Raw genomic sequence first — 22,628 nt, 5'->3', positions numbered from 1 at the left:
AAAGAGCTTTAGAACAGCATCTCTGATTAATCTAGAAAAATGTGTAGATTACTTATATTATCAAAATGATTACACCCATCATAGTAAAATAACTTAATGGCATTCCATTTTAGGAATGCATAATAATTAATTATGTAGGTTATTAGAGCAATTAGCATAGATGTGTATCTGTACTGTCATAAATAATTTCAATTTTATAAATTATATTTCACTATAGCTCTATGAGAATTTTGCAAATGTGAAAAATTATAAGTAACATATTGACATTATGCTAAATTTCAACCGAACTGACTTTTTATTGGAATAAACTGCAGTTATCATAATATTTTTATGTTATCTTCACAGTCCAGTGCCTTTCCCCTAAACTTTCAGGGATAATAAAATATTCATTATGAATGAATATCACGGTCCCATTTCCTCGGCAACCATTCTCTCTCTACATAAGCCACAAGAAAAAATGTCATGATTTCTTTTTGGACTACTTATACTAAATTTACTTATAATTATCTTCTAATTTCTAAAAGCACTCTCTTTAAAATCTTGAACTCTTTGCAATCCATCATCCAGTTCATCCTAACAAAACCCTTTCTTGGACTTTATGGTACCATTTCGTCCTATCACAATGATAGTCAAACTGCCTACTATCTAGTCACTGTTTCTACTTTCCATTATAGACCCCTAATTTTATCCAGGTATTCTACTGTCATCCACATGGCATTTTGCTTTGTGAGCAAAACTGGAAGGAAAGACTTAACATAGATGGTTCCTTCTCTCTCCTACTAGAAGGGCATTTGCTCCTGCCGTCACCCCATGAAAGTAAGAGGAACCAAACTATAAAAAAGAAAGATGATTTGACAGAGATTCTGCCATGTGCTTAATTAACCTTAGCACATATTGTTCAGTAACCCTTACAGCTAATTCAGTATCATGTAAGGTCAGTGGTGTCTAACCCTCCCAGGGCTGGTCATAAAACTCTCACAGGCATATTTGACCCTCCTTTCACTCTTCTTAGAATCTTGGTGGTAATGTGTTGAAGATGCTAGTGTTACAAAAGTAGAAAGAGCCTTCATCTCTGAGGTTACTAGGGTTGCCACTTGAAGAAGAGATGCCACTTTCATATTGTTCAAGAAAGTTGTTCAAATAGGAAAACCTTCACTGAGCAAATTTGAGTGAGAAATAAGCATTTATTTTAAAACTTCCTGAACCTCAAGTTGCCTGAGAACATTTATAGGAATGAGTTATCAGAGGCAGAAATATAAAACACTTTTGAAGAGCTTGTAGGGCCCCATGGTCAAAGTGGTACATCCACTGAGTGAGACTGAGTCAGCCACAGTGAATGACCTCGGCAGATTTGGGATATTTACAAGTATATAGCATAAAGAGACACAGGGAGTGCATCTGCTAAGGTTTTTACAAAACAGCAAGTAAAAGACAAAAGGACAGGAGGTTAGGTAATAAGAATTACCAAAAAAAAAAAAAAAAAAAAAAAGATGGCAGTGGACAAGAGAATCAGTGAATAGATAGCAAGAAAACTGGCATAGCTTAAAAATAATAGTCTCTTGAAGGCATTACTACTAGACTGCATTATCCAGCCTCAGCAGGTTCTAGGAACACTCTTTGGACCCCAGAAAGCTGCCCCTACTAATAGAATTCATACAGATGCAGAGAAAAAGGCTGAGAATATTGGGAATTACCAATAGCAAGATGGGGCTTTTTCAAATTTTGGTAGACAATGAAGAGGTAGGCATACCTATGTAAGTGTTGGTAGGCCACCAAACACAGGAAATACCTAGAGCGGGTGCCCCCTGTTCTATTCAGCAGGAGAGAATGATATGTGACAGAACATATACTTTCAGAAAATGCTAGTAGTGTTGCAGCGAAAACACTGTACAACACTGGCTTGCGTTGCCTTGGTTTATGCAGCTAAGCTCCATCCTACCTATACTCATGGCCAGAGTTGCTAGATCCACGGATTAAAAAGCCAATTTATGCAAACATTATGTCAGGTGATGTTAATCAACAACCCTGAATCCCCTAAATCCTATTTTTTCAGTAATGATGTAGAAAGCTACTCTCTCACTTAATTTGATAGTTTGAGGACTCTGCAACTTGTACAAAGAGAGTAAATCATTCTTGCTATATAATTTGACAAGTCAAGTTTACCTTTTTATATTTTATTATTTACATATTATTTCCTCTACTTTATATACCCCTAACTTATAACGTTGAAGTTATCAATAATGAGACTAAAATGAACATGAGACCATAAAGGAAAAATTGTACTTTGGAAAGGTAAGCATAACTGTAATAATTTAAACTTGACATTAAAAATTTTAATTTAAAATATAAAGCAAGAGGGCCTCCCTGGTGGTGCAATGGGTTAAAACTACAACCTACTGAAGCTCTCCACAGTCTCTGCAGCATGAGTTTGACCCCAGGCCGGCCAGGGAGCAACCTACATGGAGCAGCAGACCTTTCCTGACTACTCCGCTGCTCCCCTCAGCAGTGTGCTTGCGTCAATCTGCCTGTTCTGTTCCCCACTCTGTCTCTAGTGAATTCTCTCACCCCCGACACCTCTGGCCTGTACCCCAGCTCCCATATTCATAAATAAAGCTTTTTTAAAAAGTTATAAAAAAATAAAATATAAAGCAAGAAAGCTATTGTTATATCAAGGGTAAGAAATCCAGAGAAAAACTTGTAATACAAAGGTCCTTTCTAAGCAGCAATAATTCTTTCCAATGGGCTTTAGGGTTAAAGAAAAATGAAATAATAACTAGTAAATAGGATAATCAAACATCTATTTTCTTAAATTAAATTTTACTTTTGAAATCAACTTCTTGAAAACACTACTAACAAAAAAAAGAGAATTATTATTCAAGAAGACCATAAGTGATTTATTTAACTATATTTTTTAAATCTCATAACAGTGATGTTTTCTGTCAAACTAGCTTTCAAACCGTATTAGTCTCTTCACTGATATTTTAAAAGTGGTGGCATTTGTAATTCATTCCTGCTCGAAAAATCCAGACCCCTACCTGAGATGTCTACCCTTATTTAGTTGACATAAAAAGCTAATAGCAATATAAGAAAATGTTCTCTCCAGTCATTTTGAATATAAGTCAATGTGTAAATATCTAAATATCAAATAAGACAGCTTTGAGTGAAAGAGATAAATTATTAAAAATAGTTGAAATTTTGTTTATGCTATGAAGAAAATGCAGTGCATTAAAGGAAATAATGTGGATTATTCCCTTGCAGGCCAGAGAATCTCTCTCTCAGCTAGTGACACTTAAGATGACCTTTAAGTAGTTGGTAGGAATTGATAACAAATTAGTTGACTTTTTATATTAGTCCTTACACTTTTCCATACTCTAACATGTAACACATTAACCACTACCCAAACTTTGTCTCCTATGAAATGCATGAACACCAAATCATTTTGAGATTTTATAAATAATATAACAAAAAGCATGCACTCTTTCTAAGAATAAGTAAATATACAACTGGTAGCTGAAATATGCTTGCTATTCCAATCTATCAATAATATACACTCAAATCTGTTGAACACCTTTTAAGTTATAACAACAGAAAACTTTAACCATTAAAGTGAAAATATCAATTATCTACATCTTTGATGAAACTTATCACTTCTTTTTTTTTTCTGTTTTTGGCCTTAATTTTTTTTAAAGTGTACTAAAGATTTCAGGTAGTAATTTAATAAGTCACAGTGAATTTCTCAGAGATATTTATGAAGCATGTTTATGAGGTGATAAATTATTTAAGTCTGCTCTATGCAGAAATATTTATAGAAAATATCAACATCAATCAAAGGCTATGTTATATCCAATTATTACTTTTACTTATTCTTTAAACTACCCAGAGAAAAGCACCCTTGTGATTGGATACTATTTCCATTTAGTAAGCTTAAAGTGTAGATCAATAATTTCTTTTACTTAAAGATCTCCAGCCAAATGAATAATCTACTTCTCTACCTAAAATTGTCATCTTTGACAATGTACTACTGATTCATAGTTGTTTCCTTAGAGAAGAATGGCAAGAATAGAGAAAGGTCAGACTGAAAAATAGACGTGACTTGTAGAATCAAACAGGTTAGAGCTGATACAGATTGCAATAGAAATTCAGTTGGAAGAGCAAGTCATACCATTCATAAATTAATCTAATGTCCAAATACCAGAAAGCAAAAGTGAGTCTCTGTAAGTGTTGAAATACTCACAACTCCAGAATAGAAGGTAAAGAATGTCTTAAAATACAGTGATCTCTGGTATCTGTGGAAGATTGGTTCCAGGAACCCTCACAGATACCAAATCAAAGGATGCTTAAGTCTCTTATAGGCAATAGTATAGTGTTTATATATAACCTACACAATCTCCCCTATATTTTAAATCATCTCTTGATTATTTAAAATACCTAATAAAATATAAATACTATACAAGTTGTTATATTCTCTAAGGAATAATAACAAGAAAAATGTCTGTACATATGTAGCAGAGATGCAATCATCATAATACTCACTACATTCTATATATTCAATATATGTTGAATTTATTGAAATTCGTACTTGGATTTATGGATGCTGAACCCACACTTATAGGAGGGAAAACTGTATATTCACAGGTAATAGAAGTCCTGTCTCATCTCACTACAGGAGATACATTCCGAGAAACGTGTCATTAAGTGAATCTGTTCTCAAGTGAATGTCGTGGAGTGTAATTATACAAACCTGTCTGGTGACTACACATTGGGGCTATATATTTGTAGCCTATTGGAACCACCATAGTATACATGGCCCATGGGTGACCAAACTGATATTAAGCTATGCATGACTACAGCTTGGTGAAAGAACTGACAAGAAATAGAGAAGATCCCTGGAACTCCCCGGTGGCACAAGGGGTTAAGTGTCAGCATTATGAAGCTATCCACAGCTACTTCAGCACAAGTTCAATCCCCTGCCAGGGAGGTGTTCCACATGGTGCAGCAGACCTCTCCTGTCTCACCCACTGCTCCCCTCTGCAGTGTATTTCAGTCAATCTGCCTGTTCTGCTCCCCGCTCTGTCTCTGGTGAATCCTCTTACCCCTCGCACCTCTTGCCTGTACCCCAGTTCTTGTATGCATTATCAAAAAAAAAAAAAAGAAATAAAATCCCTGTAGACAAAGAGGACAGATATTACAAATAGGTAGAAATGAGAGACTAACATCCACCTCACACATACCAGGATCCAGGAGACACGCCATGTACCATTAGGTAGATCATTTCATGTAATCCTCACAACCAATTGCAGAAGTGTTTTCTGTGGTGAGATATAGCACAATGTCCTGGGTATATCTGATAACTGTGCCAAATGGCTGAGTGCTTGATACCTGTGGTGATTTTCTTTCTACTACACAACGATAAATATTACAAGACTAGAAGTTTCAAAACAAGAAACAGAGACAGCAGTTGAGACACCTGGGAATACACTACAACTTGGGGAACAGGGAGTGGCTAACACGGATTACCATCCATTCCTTTTTTCCTTCTGGTAACAACACCCAAACTTTCTTTTTATTTCGAAATGCTGATCCCTATTATCAGTCATGTAAACTGATACATACCATCCCTATCACTAGAATAAGTCTTAATTGCTTTATGCCAAGACTTCCTGGTCATGGTTTTCAAATCTGGGATGACATTTAATCTGATCAGTAAATGAAACTTGAAAGACATTTTCCTAAACTTGCGGGAAACAGACTGTCCATTCTCTTTCTTTGAGACTATGGAAAGAGCCCCTCTTTATATCCCTGGATAATGCTGAATATAAAATCTAGAGCTTAAAGCTGCTTCAGCTACTTTATTACCATGAAAAGAGAGGTTAGAGCCTGAGGACAAAGCTGATACAAAAGTCAGAATAGAAAATCAGTGAAATCAGGGACTTAGTGATATTTTAAAAATAGTGAGTCATGCTTGACCTGAGGCTACTCCTACTTATGATCTTTTCAGTTAATAGAGCTAATAATTCATCTTCATCTTAAAAGCAATTTATATTATATTTTTGGTCACTTTCAACCAATCCATCCCAGCATACCAGTAGCAGATGGGATCTCAGCATGGCTTAGGTGACAGTCTCCAAAAGGGTTACCAGGAAAGTTCTTAACAGCCCAGTGCAGAAAAAAAACTGAGATGAGGGTAGGAAACAAGATATGGGGGAGAGGGGATCTAATCACAATGACCAATGCAGGGAGATCAAGGGGTCTACCTGTAAAAAAGGCATAGAAGAATGTCACAATGTCACAAATTAGGTAGAAAGTAATGAATGTATTTTTATTTTAAGAACATAAAATGTAATTTTCATATACTTGGGGTAAGTATATTTATTATTGCATCAATAATTACTAGCTACTCTAGTGTTATTTCTTTAAATTAAGGATGCATAGTAAACAAAAATCCATAGAAATAAGCTGCCATTTAATAGGCAAACTACACAAAGATATATGTAAAATATAATCACCAACATGCTATTTATAAAATGACAGAATGAAGTATTAATTACTGAAGTAAAATACTAACCAGATAAGTAAACAGTAGTTTGGAATAGTTTACAAGGTTATCTACATTATCTTAATTATAAAAAGAAAATTTTAGAACATTCTTTATAAGATGATTCTTACTGGGGATGGGAGAAAATGGAAAATTTACAAAGAATTTCTGAAAGGATAATAGTTACCTAAAATATTAATAATGTTTACCTGTTTTGGTACTTGAGGGCAACATCAAGTATTTTTATAATAGGAAAATAAAAACATAAAGGTATAATATACCTAATTAAACATCATCTCTTTACCTAATAAAGTTGCCAAAAGTTGTATGTAATTATTCAATATGTAGTAATTGCTCCTGCAATTTAAAACTATTACTAAAAATATATATACAAATAAAAACTATTATCATTGCTAATTTCCTTTTTACTCTAATCAAACACTACTGTGTTATGATTTATATAAAACATATTGTTGATAAATCTTTACTGGCAAAACCAATATTGTAACTATACAACCTTTCAAAATATAACAGGGGCCAATGAAATACATGTGATGGTAGGGTAAGACTTGCTAAGTGATATTATTAAGATACAGTTTAGCAGAACTTTTCTCAACATCTCCAAATAATTGCCAAAGGAAAATATAAATATGTGCAGGTATATGTGTGTGTGTAAATATATATAAACACATATAAAGAAAATATGCTTTTCACATGTAAATCTCACTTCAACTGCATCTATTAGGTTTGACATTGCACATTTGAAATTGATAACATTTTATTTTCTATAACAATACTCTGATCTAAATCTCCTTATACATAATCTGTACAGTTTAGGTGAAATTAAAGATAATACCTATAAAGAAGATCTATTTATGTTTACACAAAACATTTGCTGCTAGAAATAGTAAGGAATTCTGAACGTCGACAACAGAAATACTATTTTGGATGCATACTAGTGCTTAAATGCTCCTCCTTGAATGAAAGTAGTGTTCACCTAGGCTGTGGAGCAAGTCTAAGGAAAAAACAAAAACTACGGGGCAGTGAGCACATTTCTGTGAATATGTTTGAAGGGCCAACCTGGGCAAGTCTGTATCTCACTGATAGATGGGCACAATGTCAGGTGAAAGGCCAAGGACAATTTGCTCACAGGCTTAACTTTTTTTTCAAGATGCACATCTTGAACATCTCCAAAAGGATATATAGGCAGGATTCAACTTCACTGGCCTATATCTAGCAGTTTTTATATACACCTCTTATTTCTTCCATATTCAATCTTCTTGTCATACATCTTTAGAGAATATGTAATTTTAATACCCAGTGGCACCCTGACATTTTTTTAATATTTCCAGGTTTCTTTGTTTTATACTGGGTATTTTAATTTGCTCCTTTTTTTCAACTTCAATTGACTATATCTTTTATCTTTGGTCTCCCTGTTTATACTTGACCTTCTTTATCTTCTCCTAACAAAGAATTTTGTTGAATCAGCATGAAAATTCTCATTGCCTTTAATTTTCATCATTCTTATTTTTAACTTTCTAGTTTAATGATTTTCTAAACACTGTTAAATTTTTAATATATTGATTTTAATAATTCTATCTTTATTAAAAGTACCTTAAGTTCTTGAAATTTAAAAGTGTTTCATATTTCTATGCCCACATTTTAATTTTTAAGCTCTTAAAATTCCAGATTTCACTTTCATTTTAAAATTCCCCTTCATTCTCTGTTACAGAAATGTTTGTTTTTATTTGTAAGCACAGCATCAAATAGGGGGTAGGTGTTGGGAGTACAATTTCCAAGTAAGGTTAAGTTTGAAGTCTCTGTCACCCAGCTTTCTCGCAACATTCCAAATGGCTTCCATAAGTGGGTTCTCAATCTTTTCATTCAGACTTCTCCAAAAATTATATCCTCCACAGTGTTTATTGCCACATTATTTACAATAACTAGAGCATGGAAACAATATAAGTGCTCAATGATAGGGGTTTAGGTTAAAAAGATAGAGTATGTCCATACAATAAAATACTATCCAGCTATAAGGAAAGATGAAATGTTGCCTTTGACAGCAAGATGGAAAGAATTTGAGGGAACTGTGAGTGGTAAAGCAAGTCAAAATGTCAAAAATTAATATTGGATATTTACACAGTAGACAATTCCACAAAGCAAAATACTTGTAAAAACTAGCAGACACTAGTAAACAAAGTGAGGTTTCTAAGGTTAAGAGGGAGGGGAGAGGAAGAAAGGGCAAAAGGAATATGAAGAAAGGTGGTAAGAAAAATGAATAGAACAAAAAAATTGACTCTAATCTGAGCACACATGGAAAATATCTAATTGCTTAAAACAAAAATGTCAATCAATATTATCATTGAGACTTTTCATATGACAAGGTAGGATCACTGGAAAGGTAACTTTGCTGTCAGCAATAATGCAACTTACACTGCAAATCTATTACAGAAATATCTCAACATTCTCAAAAGTATGGGGAAAATAATATAAATCAAAATGTGCACATCATCCTAATCATAGCCATATAAAAAATTGCCAAAATTGATTTAAGATTTAGACCTATCAGCACAAGTACTGAAGTTTACAACCCATTCACAATGGGTAAGCAGCAAGGGGGAAAAAATATGGGCTACCATACCACATGCATTGACTTTACACAAGATTTTTGCAAGTTTAAGTAAGGCAGGCACCCCACCAAGTAATGGCAGAAAATATTGGAACCACTGATAGCTTTAACATAATCAAATCATTGATTATGTTATTTAAGTTATTTAAACTGAAGTATGACTATACATGTGAACAGAAAACAGCTGCGACAATAAAAAGTTAGGAAAAAAAAAAAAAGAGGTATACTGGTACTTGTCCTAAATCATCTTCCCTGACATTCTACATTATAGACATTAACCTTTGATTTTAAATTCCATGTCCCTTTCTATTATACAGTAGGTAATAAGAAAAGGAAATACCAGCATATAGCTAAGCAAGAGGTGGAGTGACAGTTTGTTTCCATATTTACTGGACTATTATTAATGTATGGTTATTTGATGGCAATAGACCAGCTCTATCTTAATAATACACTCCATAAAAAAAATTCATGAAAAAACTGTTTTACGTTTTTTTTTTTTTTCAAAAACTGAAACTATGTCCTAAGGGAGACAAGCATAGTTTTATTCTTACCAACCTTTGTTAATAGGTGAGATTTTTATGCATTGTTGGCACTACGCATAATTGCCATATATAATTATAATATGTCCAACAATGCCTTCTTGTAGGTCACTGTGGTTATTACTATGGATCTAGATAATTAAAATAGAATGAAAAACTGTTATAGCCCCAGAAGGGCAACTGTCGTTCTCTCGCTGAGTCTATGAAACACTGGAATTGAAAATGCTTTGTGCATCATCTGTGACCAATGAAAAGGCCTTTCTGTTTTTAGCTATTAAAGTAGACCCAAAAAACAAATTAGAACACCTTCTAGAAGAAGACAGCTGCTCAACACACCCAGTGTCCAAACAAAGTTAATTTAAAGCTGAAGATAGATACATGCAAGAGCACTAAAGACAATCTGAAATAAACTGAAAATTTAATCTCCTAATTAGATGATGTATTTATGCACAGAACACAACCAAAAAGATAAACAGGTCATTAAAATGTATTTTTACACTTACTGTAAATTCATGTACCTCTTACATCTTAAAACTCAATGGCATAAAATTATTAAAAAAAATCAAAATCAACAAAAAACTATGAACCAGAGACACACTATGGGTGGTGGGGGGCGGGGAGGGGAGGGATTGGGGTCAAAATAAGGGGGTTGCAATTGTATGGGGAATATAAAAATAAAATTTATTAAAAAAAAACAAAATTAGGGTGGCATCAGCAGCACATAAGAAACAATACCAACAATTTAAAAGTGTCATTTAAATTTAGAGTAACAATATGTCACTTTAGAAGGAAAAAAAATAAATTTCAATTGTAAAAGTTTCAAAAAAAAAAAAAAAGAAAAGAAAAAGCTGACTTGGGCCTCCCAGGTGGCGCAGCGGTTGAGCGCTGGCTTGCGAAGCTGCCCACAGCCTCTGCGGCGCCAGTTCAATCCCGGGCTGCTCCCCGGCCACGGGAGGAGGGTCCCACATGGCACGCAGACTTCTCCTGCCGCCCGCTGCTCCCCTCAGCAGTGTACTTCGTCACTCTGCCTGTTCTGCTCCCTGCTTTAGTGAATTCTCTCACCCTCCTGCACTTCTGACTGTATCCAGTGCTCTTGTATAAATAAATAAATAAATCTTTAAAAAAATAAAGCTAACTTAATACCTTAGTACTTTGATAGTTAACAGCAAAACCAGCAGAAAATAGCTTTATAATTTAGAAAGTATTTTAAATCACTACAAGCTCTACTTACAAGTAATGATTACAAATTTTACATGTATATAATTATCCTCTTAAGAAGAATTTTCTGAAACTCCAGGAAAATATAAATTCTTTCCCTTTGATAATTCAAAATTTACATATGCCCTTTGCTCTACTATCTTTCTCATTTGGTAAATATAAACAGCATAAATATTATAATTTAAACTTATTATAAATACACATTGTAAAATACCAGTAAAATATATAGCTGTGAAAAGGATTTAACATTTAATTTCAAAATTCACATTTTAAAATACAACTAGAGATTTTCTGAAAATATAATTTATACCTAAAGAAATGCAAGTTAAGCTTCACACTGATCCATACTGAAATTTACAATCATATAACGACTTGTTGCATTAAAAGCTACTTAGTCCTTTTCTTTACTTTTTGTTGTCACTTCCATGCAGGTGCATGAATAGTACTGGCATGAATCTGCCTACCTGCCTGGCAGCACATACAGCTGTGAATGGTGTTCACAGTCTAAGGGGTTTCATACACATATATGTCCACTGGGAAGTTAACAAGCATCTCTTACTAAATCGCCCCTCTCTTACCCTTCCCTAATGAAAGAAGGCAACTCTATCATCACATGCTCTGAACAAGAACCTTGGAATCATGCTTAACTCTTCTTTTACCCCCTACCCAGCCTATCAGAAATCCTATTAATTCTCTCACCAAAACATATATTATTTTTTTTTAAGATTTATTTATTTATTTATTCATACAAGCACCGGGTACAGTCAGAAGTGTGGGAGGGTGAGAGAACTCACCAGAGCCAGAGCAGGGAGCAGAGCAGGCAGAAGGACCAAAGTACACTGCTGAGGGGAGCAGCGGGCGGCAGGAGAGGTCTGTGCGCCATGAGGGACCCTCCTCTGGTGGCCGGGGAGCAGCCAGAGAGCAGCTGGGGATCAAACCAGCGCTGCAGAGGCTGCGGGCAGCTTCGCAACCCAGCGCTCAACTGCTGCGCCACTGGGGAGGCCCTCACCAAAATATATTTTAAAGGAGAGGGAGGGAGGGAGGGAAATAGGGAAGTAGGGAGGGATGAGGAGAGGGAGAGAGAGAAAGAGAGAGAGAGAGAATCTTACAACTTAGTCACTATAACACTTCATCCTAACACAAAAAATCTTCATAACCCTCTTGGGTTACTGAAATGGTTCTCGATTAGGCTGCCCAGCTTCTACCTTTAACTCCTGACAGTCTAATTTTCACCCAGTAGTCAGAGTGACCTTGTCGTTAGGACAAATTCCTCTCAAAATCCTCTAATAGCTTCCCCACGTCCTCAGAATAAAATTCAAAGTCCTTTTTACTATGCTATATAAAGCCTCCCTTTGATCACTAAGTATCTAACTTCATTTTCTCCCCATCTCCTCCAAACTGTTACTCTGTTTATACCGAACTTATCAGAACAATTTGGACATATTCCCACCTGAAGGGCTTTGCACTTGCTGTTCCTCATTACTATTTTTCTTATTTCTCTACTTCAGGTTTTCACGACATGCCACTTTCTCAGTGTATCACTGGCTGTTCTCTTTAAGCCTGAAGCTAACCTGTCCTGTTTTATGTTTCTCTACGACATTATGGTCACCAAACATTATTGTATATCTGTGCTCATTATGGGTTTTCTGTTCCCTGAGACCATCACAAACTCCCGGGAAACAGATTCCAGTGTATTTAGCTGATTGGCCAGAATACTACTCGACAAATGCTCTATAAATTTTGTTGAATGAATGGGTGAAAAAAATGAATGAGTGTGAATTTTTGTTGAATGGATGAGTCTGTCTTTTCAAAGAAATTTCACTCATCTCGTATAGCCTAACTCATTTCTAGTCACAAAAATATGGTGGATTAGTTGGGGCAGTGAAAGCAGTACCTCAGGTAAAGCTCAAAGAAGGCTGGAGAACCTTCCATGCAGCACGTGCCTCATGCACCATGCTCCTTCTAAGAGGTGACATGTCACTTTCATAGTTTGATTCCAACTAGGAGAATGAGGACAGAGAACAGGAATCCCAGTGTAAGTCTTGGGAGTTAGGTCTGGAAGTGGTGCACACTGGTTCTCATCACAATTAGTCTCCCGGCTCACGTCACTTCTGAAGACTGAGAGACAGAAACTTCCAGTGGGCACAGGGAAAACTGGACTGGTGAGAATCAAGTCAGACTCGGTCACATATAAACTAGGAAAACACTAATATGTCATGTTGATTTTCCGTTTTTATAAAAAAGTATAAATTTAATTTGACATGCCTACTGAGAACCACGAGGGAAATGAAGCAGGCTGATGTACTGAAAGTATCTGGAGGAAGGAGATCAGTAACAAGGAAATACCTCTTACAGAAGGTAATATTTGAACTGAGACTGAAAAAAGAGTCAACCATGCAAAAATTGGAGAAACAACAGGAAGGAAGATTAGTGTAAATACTGGGGGTGTGGCATTAATTTCAGGATAATGTGAACACTGTGGCAGCTGGGGTACTGGGCCAGGAGCATGTGACAGTATGTGGCCAAGGAGGTAGCAGGAGACTCAACTTGCTGAGCCCAGAGGGCCACAGTGAGAAGCCTGGACTTTATTTTAGAATAAGAAGACAGAGTGTTTTAGGGTAAGTAAAGTGTGTCAGGCTTTTCTGCCCTTCTGCCATTAATATTGATGATGGATTCCTGCGGTCCTGAGTGCATGCCTGATGGTGGACACCTGACGGAGGGTGTGGGCGTGCGTAGATGGGATACACCTGGGCCAAGAGACTGGGCATGTAAGGCCAGTGTGGCAGAGGATGGCGTGGTGTGGAGCGGTGTGGTGTGGAGTGCAGAGCAGAGTGAAAAGAGTGAAAAAGAAGCAGAGGTCATGAGAGAACGCCAGAGAACCCAGAAAGAGTGAGGTCTCGCCAGGGGCTGGGAGGCCTGCCAGCCTCCTGGCCCCCCGGTACCCCTGCCTGCCATGTACTTGGAAAACTCAATAAAAACCCGAAAAAGCCACTGAGGGCTCCAGGACTGCTCCTTTACCCCATCTGCACAGGAACATAGAAATCCTGCAGTGTGTCTTCCTGCCATTACAAGTGCACTTAAAGCAGGGGATTTTATGACCTGATTTCCAGGTTTTATTTTTTTTTTTTTTTTTTATAAATTTTATTGTTATATTCCCCATACAATTGCAGCCCCCCATTCTGATTTCCAGGTTTTAAAGACATGTGTGGCTATTGCGAATTAGTGTGAGATAAGGTGGAATGCATTAGACTTCTGCAATAGTGTGAGAAATAGCCACAATAAAACTGATCATGATATGTAGAGAAAATGCAAACATATTCTGCAGGAATCAGACTTACTGGTGATGGAGTGGTGGGATTTGTGGTGTATGAATATGAGGAATCAAAATGAGTCCTAGGCATTTAGCTTGAGTAAATTCACATAAGTTCTTACTTTGCATCTTACTAAAAAGATTAGGAGACCAGGTTTTCTGGAGGAAAACAAGAGTTCTTTTCAGGACACGTTCATTTGGAGACACTTCTTAACTATTCAGATTTAGGGGAGCTGCCAATGATAGCGATATTGCCATGGAAATGAGTTACCAGAATGGAAGAGGCCATCAGAGTGCTGTGAGGCTGGTTTCACACAGCCACGAGACCCACGGAAGAAGAGTGGTCAGCTAAAAGTGGTCAGCTGGTGGCGTGGGCCACAGCAGAAAACCAGGACCACACAAATCATGGGAGTCAGGAGAGGAAAAGGAGGGCGGGGGGAACACAAATGGCAAATGACTGACAAGTCCAGTTTCAGAGCACAGAAGAGGAAGAGAACTCGACAGAGGGGGCATGGGAAGAGCAGAGGACACTGTTCGTTCTGGCGACACTTCTGCCAATCTTTCTAGTGAAAATGAGCAGCACATGAGGAAACAGGAAAGGTGTGGAGGGGAATTGTGAGCAAGGAAAAAAATTATCTAATGGGACTTACTGGGGGTTTTCCTGGCCTGATGGGAATGATCCTGTTAAAATCGGACAAAGACAGGAGCTCAATCAGAACTTAATTTTTGTCTCTTTTTCATTTATTTTAAATTTTATATATTTTTTATGTATTTTTTTCCTTTTTTTTTTTTTAGTCAATTTTTCTTTTTTTTTTTAAGATTTATTTATTTATTTATACAAGCACTGGGTACAGTCAGAAGCGCGGGAGGGTGAGAGAATTCACCAGAGGCAGAGCGGGGAGCAGAGCAGGCAGAAGGACTGAAGTACACTGCTGAGAGGAGCAGCGGGTGGCAGGAGAGGTCTGCGCACCATGTGGGACCCTCCTCTGGTGGCCGGGGTGCAGCCGGGGATCGAACCGGCGCTGCATAGGCTGTGGGCAGCTTCGCAACCCCATACAATTCCCACCCCCCTTGTTCTGATCCTACTTCCTCCCCACCCACCCCCTGTAGTGTGTCTCTGGTTTATAGTTGCTTGTTGATTTTGATTTTTACTTTATTATAATTTGTCTTTTTCCTGATTTCTATTGAGGTTTTCTAAATTTCTGCTATGAGTAAGCCATCTGGTATTTTTCTTTTTCTTTCTGGCTAATTTCATATTATCTAGCAATTCCACTCCTAGGTATTTACCCAAAGGACACAGAAACAGTAATTCACAAGGGCACCTGCACCCCTATGTTTATAGCAGCACTATTTACAAAAGCTAAGCTATGGAAACAACCCAAATGCCCCAAAACAGATGACTGGATCAAGATGTGGTACATATACACAATGGAATATTACTCAGCAATCAAAAAAGTAAACCCATACAATTTAAAAACTCTCAACTAATCTGATTTAAAGCCCTTCTGGTTCTTCAACCTATGAGATCACACTCCATAAAAATGCAAATTAGTAAGACATTGAGAATTATTAAATTATCTAGAATTTACTGTGCATTTATTTTATTATGACCTTGTTAGGAAAACATAGTAAAAAACATTTAAATAAATGTGTTTTTTCCCTAAGGAAAGAACATATAACAAATTCTGCCCTTACATAACTAATTATTTTAACACTTAAGTGTAAAGTTATTACCATGTGTCATGCTTGTCGGGGGAAGAAAGGATTGTGGCCAAACTCCGATGTCATTTAATTGTATTTTATTGGCAAACTTGCATGCCCAATTGTAATACAGAGACTATTTCCTCAGTATTTACTTTAAAATGTGTGACTTATTCATTGTTTTGTAACTGGTTTTTGAGTTAACCAGACCTGATATAAATTCTTTCTTTGAATGCACGTGTGTTACTTGTACGACAGCACATGTATGCAGTGAGGGACATAAGAAGAGAGAAATGGGGGAAATGATAACTGCCTACAGAAATTCAAAAGTTAAACCAGTGTATAAACCATATGAAGCCTGCCATTCATCAATGCTTGGTAAAGCACAGCTTATTATTATTATTGATATTCTTTCATTAGCATTATATTACTATTGTTAAATTAATGAAGTCTAGGGACCACACACCACAGCAGATGAACTTCATTTCCACTGATGGCAGTTGACAAACAAAAATAAATAAATTTGCAGTCACATTAAACAACAACTCATTTAAGTTCCTTAAAAAGACATGTAACTAAATCAGTGAACATTAGTAAAAGACCTGTTAAGTACCAAGCCTCTGTGTGTACATGTGAGGTAAGGGGAACAGACAATTTGACTTTAAAATTAAGAGAGAATATGAAACTATTTGAGAAACATTAAAAATTTACAATTAAATTTTACATTACATTTACTTAAGGGTTGGCATTGTACACCAAGAGTAAAGAGGAAATAAGTACAATAAAATAGGTGGGAAAGAAACAAACTATTGGCAAAGAAGAAAAGGTAGGATAGAGAAATAAAAACAGAAAAGTTGTACATGAAGACACAGGCAAGAAAAGGCCCAGATAAGTGGAATGTCCAAACCACATCTTAATTTTCCTTTGAGGCATGTAACTCTAGAAGATTAGAGTTTATCCTGTCTACTAGTGATTCACTACTTACTGCCTAACTCATTGTACTCGAGCCTTGTCTTCTAACGGGCTATCTAGTGCAGACTGTGACAGATGAATTATTCCTTGGATTGCAGTAGTAGTTAGCAGGGCAACTTATATTCCAAATGCTGCAAATAAATTAAGCTTAAAAATCCAGATTTTCTTCTTGACAGAGTTAAGTATTTCCCTCTTTGTCTTCTCCACATTTTCATTTAAAAAACCTTTTCTTAGCCTCCACTTTATCTTTGAGTTGACCAAAAGTTTCCAATCTCTCCTATAAAACATGTTAGCCGTGCTCACTGCACCGTGACTGCTCAAAGCTCTCACCAGAACAAGCGGAACAACACAGGCTACTCCTTCCAGCCAAGGTCCACCATTACACACAAAGGAATTGGGTCCTCAACCTCCACACACAAAGGAATTGGGTCCTCAACCTCCTAATAAGTCATTTGTGTTTGCTATTATAATGTAATTAAAAGATTAATGAAGTTGATAAAATATGTGTGGTAAGGAAAATTGCTGTCAATGAAAATTAAGTTAATGGCATGGAAAGGTAGGAAGATCGTCTCCCGAGTGTCTGAAGTTCTTGTGTCAGTTTAAGAAAATTACAAAATTGAAATTTTAGATGACACATTACTGGTATCACTTGTGTAAGCAAGATGGTGTATAACTCCAATCAACAGTCACTTAATCAAAGTGACCTTACATCAAAAGACTGACACGTGAATACAAATGCTCTGCTTTAGGTTGAAATAGAATACTTAAGATATGAATATATCATTTTTATGTTTCCCTTCATTAATAGACCTTTTCCATTCATTAATCTACTGGTTTTGGTCCTGACAGAGAAGATCATATCTGCAGTGCTCTTAAGCAATGTATCATGACATTTCCTTACTACATGAAAATAGTTAAATAGGATTTAGAAAGTAAACTACAAAAACAGTCATCAATAACAGAGGGTTCCTTGCAAGATTAAAAAAAAACATCACAGGAAAACCTATGTAGTTGCTAGAGTTGGCTAACATCCTATTGTGAGAAATTTGTCTTCATTCTGTATAAGGAGAGCATATATGTTTGCCATTTACTTTTATAAAAATCTTAGAATTCTTGAAGATCAATGACATAAACCTGTGATCATATGAACAAATATTAAGAAATAATATTTACCTAAGCTGTACTCAAAATGATATATCCATGACAATTTACACAAGCTGACCACTTACAAAAATTCTAATATACCTCAGAAGTTTATTATAGAAGGTGCATCCACAGGCTCTCTAGAGAAATTTCATTTCAAAAACTGAGTAATAGTGTAAATTTTATGGAATTTTAAATGTTTCCTTATAAATTTAAATGTTTCCTTATAAATTTAAATATGTGGATTAGTAAAATCCACATTTTCGTAAAATCCACATTGATGCATTTTAATAAATACTGCATCATACATTTTATCTTTAAACGGATGTGATTAGGGGCCACAAAACTATGTTCTCAAACCAAATTAAACAGATGAAAGCACACATTGGTAAAGTTGTAAGTGAAGTAAACCAGTCAAATGCATAGTTGCTGTGATCCTACATTTACAATAAATCCTACAAACATTTCTAAAACTGATTTATGCATTTTAAGTCAAAAGGGTGACCTCTACTATAAATAAAACAGTGCACTTAGTCTGTACTGCCACCAAGTGCCTACACCAATTAGTTTTAAGATTCCTGCAGCAGCCGTAAGCAGATTGTTTCACTGCTAGGAGTAGCAATTTGGAAACAGGCTAAGTGCAAACCACTTCGACCATGAATGACGATAAGAACACCATAATTTAAACATGAAAATAAATGCTCACAGCCATTAATAACACATCAAGAATCCTACCAGCTCACTGGAAGTTCATGAAGTCTAAATATGTCGTTCAGCTTGTAGTCAAATTTTGCTGGGCAACTGTTTTCTTTGCATGAGTACAAGTTTGAATTTGGTTTTGTATCAATGGGGAATTCTGAATCCTAGAGAAAAAACAAAGCACAAGTTCGGTGTAAAGTCACTGTATGCATTGTAATAACTGCAGCATAAATGTTATATTCCCCCTAAGACTTACATTAAGACCATCATTTCCTCTTTTAGTTTTGTGAAAATACACCCAAAAAGGTAAATTTTTAAATAAAGCATTAATCAAAGATGTATGCTACATGGTAAAAAAAAAATAATTTTTAGGGGGGGCCTCCCTGGTGGCACAGCGGTTGAGCAATTGGTTGCGAAGCTGCCGACAGCCTCTGCAGCGCCGGTTCAATCCCCGGCTGCTCCCCGGCCACCAGAGGAGGGTCCCACATGGCGCGCAGACCTCTCCTGCCGCCCGCTGCTCCCCTCAGCAGTGTACTTTGGTCCTTCTGCCTGCTCTGCTCCCCGCTCTGCCTCTGGTGAATTCTCTCACCCTCCCGTGCTTCTGACTGTACCCAGTGCTTGTATAAAGAAATAAATCTTTAAAAAAAAAATTTTTAAACATCCCCTTTAAATCACAGTAAGCACAATACAGTACTTGTTGTAGGGGCAGGAACTGGACACTGAGCAGGTTTTCTAGGATCCCATGCAGACGGGGTAAAGGAGGAGTCAGAGTCCTCAGTGGTTTTTTGCAGGTCTTTTAATGGGGTTCACCAGGCATATGGTAGGCAGGGTTGCTGGCAGGCCTCCCAGCCCCCTGCAAGTCTTCACTCTATCTGGGCTCTCTGGCGTTCTCTGCTTCTGCTTCGGGCTTCTTCTCTTTCGGCTTCTCTTTCGGCTTCCGCTGCTGCTTTCTCGGCTTCTGGCGTCCCTGTGACGCCGCCCTTAAAAGCACATTCTTAGCACAGGTGGACCCACTTCAGGTGCCCGCCATCAGGCATGCATTCAGGATCACAGGGTTCCCTCATCTATCCTGATGGTGGGAGGGCAAGAAAAGCCTGATACCTTTTACCTTACCCTACACTTGTCAATCGCTCTCTTTCAATAACTGTCCTTTTTACAAATTATCAACAAAGTGTGTGATTATTCTTTTTTCTCTGTCTAGTTTTTCTGATACTTCTTTTGCCTTCCATCAGTGGTAGAATAAAAACATTTTTCTTGAATATAGCTGCTTGTTAATTGATTACTTATGGTTTTCTTCTTTAAATCTAATTTAAAGGTGATTACTGAAGCTAAACTATTTGTCATAATCATTTTTTTATTTTTTATTTTTTACATCATTGTTCATTTTTAAACATTATTTGCTTCCCCCACCCCCTCAGGTGTAATCATTTTAAATCTCACATACATTAGAATCCACATTAGAATCCACGTGTTGGTCACCTGTCTCCCCAGGAAGAAAACATGACCAAAGACTATTTGTAGTTTATGAGAATATTTGTCTCTCCTCAGTGGAAAGACTTTATGAGTAGGTACTTAATATTTAATAATGGACAAAACAATTGCTTAACTCCAAAAGAAATTCACCGATGATCTTAAAACTAACAGTAGAAAAGGAATTTTAGAGACAGTAACATAACAATCATTTGTGCAATCATTCATTTATTCAAATATACTTTTAAGTGCTACTACATCCCAAACCTTACTCTAGGTATGAAGAATCCGTCAATGAACAAAGCACATAAAAATTCTTCTCCTTAGTTGGTTACAATGGATTCTTAAGCCTCTGTAATGTCAGGAGGACATGGAGCAGGATCTTTATGACCCGAGCAGACAGGGTAAAGGAGGAGAGAGTCCTGGGGCCCTTGGTGGCTTTTCAGGCTTTTATTGGGATTTACCAGGTACACAGCAGGTAGGGGTGCTAGGGGGCCAGGAGGCTGGCAGGCCTCCCAGCCCCCAACAAGTCTTCACTCTATCTGGGTTCTCCAGCATTCTCTTGTGGTCTCTGGTGATCTCTGCTTCTCTGCTCTTCTCGTGGTTCTGCTGGCATCCCCGTGACGCCACCCTTATAAGCCCAGTCTTAGCCCAGGTGAATCCCTTCTACATAGGCCCACACCCTACTCCAGGTGCCCACCATCAGGCATGCGTTCAGGACCTCAAGGATCCATCATCAATCCTAATGGCGGGAGGGCAGAAAAGCCTGATACTTTTTCACTTATCCTACAGCCTCAAACCTGGAAAATTACAAGCCCAATTTTCATAAGTGAAGCTTTTTTCTGATTAACAAGGTAATAAGTGTGTGGGTATAAATATATTCATAATACTACAAAAAATGTAAAAACAATCTTACTTTCAGCACCCAGGCATAATTACCATTAATACTTTGGTTAATTTCTCATTCTCAATTTTTACCAATTGGAACCATATTCTACTAATGATCCTCCATTTTTCATTTAACATCAAGTTACTTCATTTTAACATTGTTGAGTCTGGTTAAAAGTATGATAATTGCCACATATTTTATTTGGCACTCAGCTGTTGCATCAGCAACACCACACTAATAAAGAAAACAAGAGTCGTGGAGCAGGCTACACAATGTGGGATGCTGCTGAACAAACAAGATCCTGGCCTTTTTATCGACAGAATAATCACAGCATCAGTTACAAAGTGCAGGAAAAAAAAAAGAGAAAAAGGGTGGTGAAACTGAAAATGTGCTTATCTCATTTAAGGCTTCAAGGGGACATAAGTCTGCTGACGAGATATTTTTATTATCTGACCCAGTGTTGTAATCGAAGTTATACCCTGGGTCCCCAGACATGGTTCCAACCTTATCCAAAAGGAACTGATCAGTCTCTGGGGTGCATGGTTACACATTAGTCAATGCCCCCCCACCCCAGGTGTTCTTGGTCACACCTAGTGATGTATGTGCATTATCCCAGGGTTTTCAGCACTCTTTTCTTGCTTAATTTGAAAGGAGCATTGAAGAGTCTGATATCCTACATTCTTTAAGGTCATATAACTGACCGGGCTGGGGCTGTTCTGACCTTTTATTGGAGGGCAGACTGCACTTAACCAAAATGGTGGCCGTTTAAGTCCAGCACACCCACATTCAGCTACTTTTGTTTCCCCTATATTTTCAGTGCTATGGATATAACTTTCTATCTATAAATCTGTCCTTTACTGGTTATATTCTTAAAGCACATTTCTAGAAGTGTAAATGAATGTTTCAAAAATAAGCATTTAACAATAAATAAAATGCCTCTTCACAGGCACCTCTTCAAAAATGTTATGTGAATTTATACACCTGCCAGTCCTATGGTACTGTGTGCAAGATCTTTGTTAGTGCCCACATACACATATACTTAAAATAATACATCCAGCAACTGTTTCCTTTGAAACAGTTGAGTATCTATTTTATGACAGGCACAGGTTTTAGCTCTTTCATCACTTAACAATAAAGAAAAACTTCCCTCCCTTCAGAGCTTGCCTTTTACCCTGAGGACACCATGAACAATAACCATCATACTGTATCCATAAGGTAAAACATCTAAGGAAAGAAAAATCTTGCTAATTTATATATAAAACTGTCTCATTGACATTTTTTAAATTAATTGACTTGGTTGGTTAAACTTTTTTGTACTTCCATTTTTTCCGAATTGCATATTTTTCCTTTTGACCGTTTTTCCATTGCTATGATAATATTTCACTTTAATAATGTTGCTTGGCTGGAAATGGAGGAATGGTAAATTACTGTGTTGGAAAATACAGCAAAGTGGATCAGAATCTAATATCATAGATATTATAGAATTATTTGACTACATTGAAATAACTAGAACCATAACCTTA

General features: G+C 36.8%; 1 protein-coding gene across 2 annotated transcripts in view; it reads right to left on the bottom strand.

The window, feature by feature from the left end:
• SPAG16 (sperm associated antigen 16) overlaps positions 1-22,628 on the bottom strand; it is a gene marked incomplete at both ends in the record, with an annotated part of 714,501 nt that overhangs the window by 575,925 nt on the left and 115,948 nt on the right. For both annotated transcript variants that reach the window (XM_084253918.1, XM_084253919.1), the window contains one exon: positions 18,783-18,910. In XM_084253918.1, coding sequence (XP_084110044.1) covers positions 18,783-18,910 — 128 coding nt within the window. The remainder of the gene's footprint in view (positions 1-18,782; positions 18,911-22,628) is intronic.

The sequence above is a fragment of the Talpa europaea genome (genome assembly GCF_964194135.1).
Source record: "Talpa europaea genome assembly, chromosome: 1".
NCBI classification, from domain to species: Eukaryota; Metazoa; Chordata; class Mammalia; order Eulipotyphla; family Talpidae; genus Talpa; species Talpa europaea.
The sequence above is the reverse complement of the archived record's forward strand: the minus strand, read 5'-3'. Positions and strand labels throughout refer to the sequence as shown.